The sequence below is a fragment of the Armigeres subalbatus genome, unplaced genomic scaffold, assembly GCF_024139115.2.
Source record: "Armigeres subalbatus isolate Guangzhou_Male unplaced genomic scaffold, GZ_Asu_2 Contig515, whole genome shotgun sequence".
Classification (NCBI taxonomy): domain Eukaryota; kingdom Metazoa; phylum Arthropoda; class Insecta; order Diptera; family Culicidae; genus Armigeres; species Armigeres subalbatus.
Window position 1 is genome coordinate 1,186,125 of NW_026943277.1, and position 9,105 is coordinate 1,195,229.

At 43.4% G+C, this 9,105-nt stretch overlaps 1 protein-coding gene across 2 annotated transcripts; it reads left to right on the plus strand.

Annotated features, from left to right (window-relative positions):
- The first annotated feature begins 2,894 nt into the window (after window positions 1-2,894).
- On the plus strand, window positions 2,895-6,097 carry LOC134204328 (27 kDa hemolymph protein-like). 2 transcript variants are annotated; one of them, XM_062679158.1, is made up of 6 exons: window positions 2,895-3,066; window positions 4,193-4,248; window positions 4,332-4,778; window positions 4,848-4,998; window positions 5,065-5,188; window positions 5,962-6,097. In XM_062679158.1, exons 2-6 carry the CDS (start codon window positions 4,206-4,208, stop codon window positions 5,974-5,976), a joined length of 780 nt encoding a protein of 259 aa, XP_062535142.1. In that variant the 5' UTR covers window positions 2,895-3,066; window positions 4,193-4,205; the 3' UTR covers window positions 5,977-6,097. The 2 variants fall into 2 exon arrangements, with proteins under 2 accessions (XP_062535142.1, XP_062535141.1); XM_062679157.1 differs by having other exon boundaries at window positions 2,896-3,059.
- Window positions 6,098-9,105: the final 3,008 nt, after the last annotated feature.

Here is a 9,105-nt window from a genome sequence, read left to right on the forward strand (position 1 = left end):
GAAAGGAGGCTTCCGAGCCTCTTGAAAGGAGGCTTCTGAGCCTCTTGAAAGGAGGCTTCTGAGCCTCTTGAAAGGTGGCTTCCTGAGTCTCTTGAAAGGAGGCTTCCTGAGCCTCTTGAAAGGAGGCTTCCGAGCCTCTTGAAAGGAGACTCTGAGCCTCTTGAAAGGAGACTCTGAGCCTCTTGAAAGGAGACTTCTGAGCCTCTTGAAAGGAGGCTTCCTGAGTCTCTTGAAAGGAGGCTTCTGATCCTCTTGAAAGGAGGCTCTGAGTCTCTTGAAAGGAGGCTTCCTGAGTCTCTTGAAAGGAGGCTCTGAGCCTCTTGAAAGGAGGCTTGAGTCTCTTGAAAGGAGGCCTGGAGCCTCTTGAAAGGAGACTCTGAGCCTCTTGAAAGGAGGCTTCCTGAGTCTCTTGAAAGGAGGCTTCTGAGCCTCTTGAAAGGAGGCTTCTGAGCCTCTTGAAAGGAGGCTTCTGAGCCTCTTGAAAGGAGGCTTCTGAGCCTCTTGAAAGGAGGCTTCTGAGCCTCTTGAAAGGAGGCTTCCTGAGCCTCTTGAAAGGAGGCTTCTGAGCCTCTTGAAAGGAGGCTTCCGAGCCTCTTGAAAGGAGGCTCTGAGCCTCTTGAAAGGAGGCTCCTGAGCCTCTTGAAAGGAGGCCCTGAGCTCTTGAAAGGAGGCCCTGAGCCTCTTGAAAGGAGGCCCTGAGCCTCTTGAAAGGAGGCTCCTGAGCTCTTGAAAGGAGGCCCTGAGCCTCTTGAAAGGAGGCTCCTGAGCCTCTTGAAAGGAGGCTCCTGAGTCTCTTGAAAGGAGGCTTTCGAGCCTCAAAGGAGGCTTATGAACCTCTTCAAAGTAGGCTTCTGAGCCAATTGAAAGGATCTTAAAAGGAAGCTTTTGAGTCTCTAGAAAAGGAGGCTTCCGACCCTCTTGAAAGGAGGCTTCCGAGCCTCTTGAAAGGAGGCCTCCCAGCCTCTTGAAAGGAGGCTTCCGAGCCTCTTGAAAGGAGGCTTTCGATCCTCTTGAAAGGAGGCTTCCGATCCTCTTGAAAGTAGGCTTCCGAGTCTCTTGAAAGGAGGCTTCTGAGCCTCTTGAAAGGAGGCTTCTGAGTCTCTTGAAAGGAGGCTTCTGAGCCTCTTGAAAGGAGGCTTCTGAGCCTCTTGAAAGGAGGCTTCTGAGCCTCTTGAAAGGAGGCTTCTGAGCCTCTTGAAAGGAGGCTTCTGAGCCTCTTGAAAGGAGGCTTCTGAGCCTCTTGAAAGGAGGCTTCTGAGCCTCTCGAAAGAAGGCTTCCGAGCCTCTTGAAAGCAGGCTGCTGAGCCTCTTGAAAGAAGGCTTCCTAGTCTCTTGAAAAGAGGCTTCTGAGCCTTTTGTAAGAAGGCTTCTGAGCCTCTGGAAAGAATGCTTCTGAGCCTCTTGAAAGCAGACTTCTGAGGCTCTGGAAAGGATGCTCCTGAGCCTCTTGAAAGGAGGCTTCTGAGCCTCTTGAAAGGAGGCTTCCTGAGCCTCTTGAAAGGAGGCCCGAGCCTCTTGAAAGGAGGCTTCCGAGCCTCTTGAAAGGAGGCTTCCGAGCCTCTTGAAAGGAGGCTTCCGAGTCTCTTGAAAGGAGGTTTCCGAGCCTCTTGAAAGAAGGCTTCCGAACCTCTTGAAAGGAGGCTCCCGAGCCTCTTGTATGGAGGCTTCCGAGCCTCTTGAAAGGAGGCTTCCGAGCCTCTTGAAAGGAGACTTCAGAGTCTCTTGAAAGAAGGCTTCAGAGTCTCTTGAAAGGAGGTTTCCGAGCCTCTTGAAAGAAGGCTTCCGAACCTCTTGATAGGAGGCTTCCGAGCCTCTTGAAGGGAGGCTTCCGAGTCTCTTGAAGGGAGGCTTCCGCGCCTCTTGAAAGGAGGCTTCCGAGCCTCTTGTAAGGAGGCTTTCGAAGCTCTTGCAACGAAGCTACTGAGCTTTTCGTTACTTTTATGTCTCTCAAATATAGGCTTCCGAACCTTAAAATCCTAAAATTCAGAACAGAAGCATATTCTTACCGTATTATTCACCGTATTCCGGTAGATTATAATGAAAATTTTCAATCGATTCGACGTTTTGCCCTTCTGATCTTTTGTCCCATACAATGTGCCATCCCTTACGGGATGGGATAAGGGATTGAATTCATTCACTATGCTGGTCGGAGTGGGCAGGATTCAGAAGTCTTTGATTTACTAGTCGTACATCATTCGTAGAATAAAAATTATAAAAACTTCATCAATAAGTTTTTATTAACACTGTAATACATCCGCCATTACGCTGTTGTGTCCGAGGTACCCCCTGGAACGAACGAAGGTACCCCCAGGGGCACATGTACCCCAGGTTGAGAACCGCTGGAGTAGAAGAACAAATATAGTGCAAAAATTTAACACATTTCGAAGTTCCGCTTCTGAAATGAGTTACTGACAAACTACTAAATGATCGAAACCGCAACTGAGTACAACTACAGTAAAGATTTTGAAACCAGAAAGTTGGTAGTTCCTTTTTGCATTAAAAAATCTAAAATACTCGTAGTTTAGAAGCTTATTTTTTCACGAAATGATAATCAATCTTAATTAATCATATCAATATTAGACGATAAATCAATTTTAAGAAGACCTCTTTTTGACAAGATCACATTACTCCTCATGATACGTCTATATATTTTTCCCTTTTTTATGACCAACAAGTTAGATCGAATATGCGCTTTCATGCATCATTACGCCGGGACAGTTGACGTTCATTATCAATCGAAACGAATATAATTGCCAAGAAAGTTCATTTACACAAACAAAGAACAATGTTATCAATTAACTATACTCACATGTTCAGGAATTAGTAAATTCTGTACCCAATCGGCTGTTGTGAGATGAAAACGATGTTGTCTATATAAACCGATTAACAGACCGTCAGCCGTTGCAATTTCTCCTCCACAGGCATCGCACGATCAACGCGACTACGAGCTAACGACGACGAGTGCGATTACCAGTGTGGAAAGAAACTCCCAACGGAACGGAACTGGGTCAGTTCCAGAAGGATTATAACGTGCTTAGAAGTGATCTGACGAGAAATTGGTAGGAAGTGAGATACTTGTTTATCGAGCTATTGAGTAATTTCACTTATAAAGAAGAAAACGTGAATTAATAAGTTATAATCATTCGTAATGAAGTTATGTAATTTGAATCCCCATAAATACATTTTAATGCGAATAGAAATTAGAAGTGCGTGAAACACAAGACCTTCTGGAAAACTGGAACATTTTTTTAATGTTGTGCGTTTTAAAGAACGTTGCTACCATATTGGATAATTGTAAATCTGTTTAAGTGCTTCGGAACATATGTATGTTGATTATATTTGTGGTGTGGTTCGATTAACTTGTGAAACTATAGAAAAATATATATCACTATCCAAAATTATTTAGATACTAAAAAGAGAATAATAGATATTTTACTGTGTGTATAAAAAAGTTTGTTCGACCTCAAAAAATAGAACAGTAGTGGTTTGGGTTACAAATGGTGTATTGAAAAGAAAACTGTGTAAAACCCTTTTTTTAAACGCAACCAGATTAAATTTCAAAAATGCGGCAGTGATAAAACATATTTTCTATGCAATATGTTATGCCCGATTAAAAACCCGACTACAGATGCATAATTTATTAAATTTCTATATCGAATATTCGTAAACCTAGAAAACCACGAGATTAGAATAAACGAATAAGGTCTATGAATTTAGAAGCTTTTTGCCTTTATATGTAGTGTATGCTAATTTTCGTAAAGGATAAAGGATCACACCAAAGACGTTGAAATGGTTTACTTGTTTAATCGTTTAACGCAATGATTTAAACGGCCATGTAGTTACGTTTGGAAAGAGGCATATGGGGGCTTTCCTCAGCCGTGTTTTAAGATGCGCGGCTACAAAGTAAGACCATGCTGAAGTTGGCTGGGTTCGACGATGCCGGCCGCTGCGAGGTGGCAATGCCCCAGTGTGGATGTAATGCCAATAAGAAGAAGACGTTTGTAAAACAAAATAATCAAACCTGCGCTCTATGAAGAACTATGAAATTGTATAAATTTTGTTTTGTATTGTAATACATTTTGAATTTTATTCACTAACCTTATTTACCCACTCACCCGACATGAATCTCATTCGAGAAATTTTCATAGTGACTCTGTTATTCTATCAACGTATTTTTTTTCCTATTTTATAGTTCAAATTCAAACATGGCTATCAAAAACGTATCGATGTTGTTCCTGGCTTTCTTGAGTGAGTTCTAATTAACGATCTCGTTTATAAAATATTATTTTCTAACATAATATGTTTTATAACTTTGCGATCCAACTAATCAGCAATCGCCTTGGCCGACGATACCAACAAGATCGATGTCGACAGTCTCCGGCAGCATTTGCCCGCCAATCTACAGAACCTCACCGTGCCAACCTTGGATGAAATCGAAAGTGCTGTCAAGGACAAATGCATCAAGGCCGGCGGATCGGAGGAATCGTACGAGCAGGCCAAACAGGGCGCCCAGGATCTGTTCAACTGTGTTCAAGGGCTGGTCGATATCGACCAGTTCAAGAAAGAGGTGGAGGAAGCCAAACCCACCGGAGACTTGGACACGGTGTTCAACAAGTACTGCCGAAAGCGCAACACGCTGCTCGAATGTATCAACACATTCTCGAACTCCATTGACGCTTGTTTGGACGATGATGAGAAGCGCCACAAAGGGCACGGATTGGATGTCTTTAAAAATTTGTTGAACTTCGTGTGCCACAAGGATGGAGATCAGATTGCATGTGAGTAATTCATCTATCAGCAGGTATTCAGCGGGAGAACGACGTTATGATTCTTAATTTTATTAACAGTATTCATTGCCGAGAAGGGACCTGAGTGCTTCCTGGAACAGAAGGACGATTTGATTCGATGCGTCAATAATACGTTTTCTGGATATTTGAAGGATGTCGATACTTCCAGCCGCACCATACCCAAATTTGTCATTGGACCGAAACAGTGCGAGTGATTATCAAAACCGGGAACCCTTGTTTGTCCACATCAGTTGCAATAATGCAATATTATTTTCAGAGATTTCACCCGGCTTCAAAACTGCTTGGTGCAAGAACTGGAACAATGTGAAGAATCTACCCCGGCCAACCTGGTTGAATCGCTGTTCAGATTTGTCCGAAAAGGTTCACCATGTGACCCAAAGGTAAATAATATCATCATAATACCACAGAGAGAGAGTGCGAACGTCAAACACAAGAAAATCCGATTGAAGTGCCATCGGTGGCCTACATCACCTACAAAAAAATGAATCCATCCTTAAAAAGGGGAACAATGGAATGTGTTGAGTGAGACGTCTGTTTCTCTGTGATAATACTATGCTAATTTGCTCTATTCCATTGAATTCCACTACAACTTTATAATTTCGTATGCCTCACCTGTTAAGTATTCAAACTTATACTAGAAACATAATAGAGAGATTCGTACCATAACGAATACCAGCAATCTGTTCCAAGAAATAAACTAGGTATACTGTCCACAATCGCATATTTATCCCATATGAACAGACTGCAAAAATTTCCTGTATAGAATGCCCTTAAATTTTTCAAGTTGAGTCAAGTACGGAACTCTATTATGCGCGTCTGCTATTTAATGTGTATAGATATTAATAAAGTAGAGGAATTAATTGGAATATTGTATGTACAAACAGATAGGCATCTCAGAATAAATTGCAATTTCAAAAGCAACTCTCTAAGTATCAACAGTATTACCAATTGACGAACCAAGACGAGAGAAAACAACAGAAAAGCATGCCCTGCAGTTCTGTCTCGTGTTCGTTGTTCAATAATAACATGCCCTCTACTAGTAGGTTCGCTAGTGTATCAAAATTTAGGATTGATCACATTTTTCCGCAATGATGCCTATCTGTTTTCTGGTATAAGACTCAACGGATATTAATATTCTTCGATGAATTTTTAGAACAAACAAGGATGATAGACTGATATGGGTGACGCAAATTGACAACAATAGCAGCCAAAACTATTACAGGGATCTTTTTCGTTAGCTGTAATTCCAGAATTTGGTAATCATTGTACAATACATGTCAACTTTCTCATCCGATGATTTTTTTTCTTGAAAGATAGCCTCAAAATATCACCTACCCTTCTTCTCACAACAGCTGCTACAATTGCTCCCTTCTATCTGCACAACCGCCATCAGCCTTATCGGCACAGACTAAAAAACCAAAAATAGAATCCTCTCCGGAGGTGCAAATCTTACTGAGCGTCTGTTCTCCATATCAGGATCGGCTCACAACAGCGTCTGTTCTCCATGTTGGGGGCGGCTGATCATCGTCCGAGTGCCAGCGAAGGACTCTTAGTGAAACTGTGCACCATGGTCCACCGGGAATAAAGAGGAATGGTCCTCCGGAAATTTAGGGGGTTTGGTGTCAGGCAAGCCAGCCTTTAAAAAACATACGCAACGAGCAATCAACAAGAGAGTACGGACCGGAACCATCAGCGAAGACCACTGCGACGAAAAGGGACTAGCGATTGTAAACTCGGTTCGTGGAACTGCAAATCTCTCAACTTCATCGGGAACACACGTATACTCGCCGATGTGCTCAAGGACCGTGGGTTCGGCATCGTAGCGCTGTAGGAGGTTTGTTGGAAGGAATCAATGGTGCGAACGTTTAGAGATAATCATACCATCTACCAGAACTGCGGCAACACACACGAGCTAGGAACAGCTTTCATAGTTATGGGCGATATGCAAAGGCGTGTGATCGGGTGGTGGCCGATCAGTGAAAGAATGTGAAGGTTGAGGATCAAAGGCCGGTTCTTCAACTTCAACGTTCGGTACCGACGACCGCCGCGGTACGACCTAAAGCGACTGAAGCAACCTGATGTCACCACTGCATACGCGCAACATCTCGAGCCATCGTTGCCGGAAGAGGGTGAGCTCGATGGGTCCCCTCTTGAGGACTGCTAGAATACAGTCAAAGCTGCCATTAACGACGCAGCGGAGAACAACGTCGGGTATGTGGGAAGAAGGCGACGGAACGATTGGTTCGACGGAGATTGCAGACAGATTCTGGAGGATAAGGACGCAGCACGGGCGGTCGCGCTGCAGCAAAGTATCCGGCAGAACGTGGAACGTTATAGACTGAAGCGGAGATAGCAGGCCCGCCATTCCGCCTCGCGGAATGCGAGGATATGGAACAGCTGTGCTGATAGTCAGAATCTGGGAAACTGAACAGCTAAGGGGTTATACAGACAGGAACACCGTCTTCGACCAGAGGTCGTACAGACAACATTTAACACCTAGCATGAGACAACGACCAGTGGAGAATTTTTCGATAACGAAAAGTTTCCTCCTTACCGGGGCGGGAATCGAACCCACGCTCCATAGCACATGCGTCTAGACAATTGACGTCACTAACCGCACGGCCATGAAGCCCACATTTAATGCCCCATCTACAAGAAAGGCGACAAGCTGGAGTGTGAGAACTTTCGAGCGATCACCATCCTTAATGCCGCCTACAAAGTCATATCCCAGATCATGTTCCGTCGTCCATTAGTGAAAGAGTTCGTGGGAAGTTATCAAGCCGGCTTCGTTGAGCTCGACAACGCACCAGATCTTTATTATTTATTTATTCAGACTAAGGCCGAAGTGGCCTGTGCGGTATCGGCTCGGTCCATGGCTACACGTCGCCTACCAAGCAGTCGTCGGAGGGTCCGCAAATCGTCATCCACTGAAACGATCCACCTTGCTCACTGTGCACCTCGTCTTCTTATTACCGACGGATCGTTGTCGAGAACCATTTTCATCGGGTTGCTGTCCGACATTCTGGCTACGTGCCCGGCCCATCTCAGTCATCCGATTTTCGCAGTGTGAACGATGGATGGTTCTCCCAACAGCTGATGCAACTCGTGGTTCATTCGCCTCCTGCACGTACCGTCCGCCATCTGCGCCCACCATAGATGGTACGCAGCACTTTCCTTTCGACAACTACCAATGCGCGTCTCGTGTCCGTAGAGTACTACCAGTCTAATAAGCGTTTACGGTACGGCGGCGAACTCTATTCGATTGGAGCGTTTTGCGGAGTCCAAAGTACTTACGATTTCCTGCCATGATGCGTCCCCGAATTTCTCTGCTGGTATCGTTATCGGAGGTCACCAATGAGCCCAAGTACACGAATTCTTCAACCACCTCGATTTCGTCACCACCGATACAAACTCGTGGTGGGTGGCTTACTTAGACCTCTCTTGTGCCTCTTCCTATCATGTACTTCGTCTTCGACATGTTGATGACTAGTCCAATCCATTTTGCTTAGGGATGAATCGATACTAGTAAATACTCGATACTTTTGATTCGATACCAAGTACTTTTGGAATCGATACTTTGATATCCGATACCAAGTAAGTATCGAATTAAAGTACTTGAATCAATCGAGTACCCGATTTAAAGTCTTTTAAATTTAATAAACCTTAATAGAAACATTGGTATTTTCTTCGTAATAATCTTCAAAGTATTTAATTCGAATAAAAATAACTATTTTTAAATTAAACCAATAAGAAATACCATTTTCTGCCGCTCAACACTTATTTGTGCTAATTACAGTATATTAATAGTGAAATTCACAAAAGTGAAGTAAGCTTTATTTAATAGATTTCTTATGATTAATTTAAAACTGAGGAACATAAATGTGGCCTATCCTTAATCCTAAAGTGACTCGTATAATGCCGGACAGTCCCAGACAGTGAATTCGAGAGACTATGGAATCCGTAGAAAATCCCAGAATCCTAAAAGCATTTAAAACCTTAAGGGTCTGGAAAATGTGGGAAAATTGAAAATTGGTGTGATATACGAAATTAAGGATATGTCAAAATATTCTGAAGAGCTTAGGTCATGACTATTCTAAGATCGAACATTAGTAGGGGGAATGACGGCTTTGGCAGGTTTCGTTCTATTATTGTCAGGGGGTTTTCTATAACTAATTATGCTCAAATTTGGCCTACACATTCTTTGCATATCAAAGAATATTGTGGCCAAATTTCATAAAATTTGGTCAACAAAAACCCCCCTGGCAATAATAAAATAAAACCTGCCAAAGTCGTCATT

Bases quoted from the DNA above. Each gene is read 5' to 3' on its own strand.
- LOC134204328 (XM_062679158.1), top strand. From the start codon at position 4,206: ATGGCTATCAAAAACGTATCGATGTTGTTCCTGGCTTTCTTGA. The intron at 4,779-4,847 runs GTGAGTAATTCA...TTTTATTAACAG, and splicing joins GGATGGAGATCAGATTGCAT to TATTCATTGCCGAGAAGGGA. The intron at 4,999-5,064 runs GTGATTATCAAA...TATTATTTTCAG, and splicing joins ATTGGACCGAAACAGTGCGA to AGATTTCACCCGGCTTCAAA.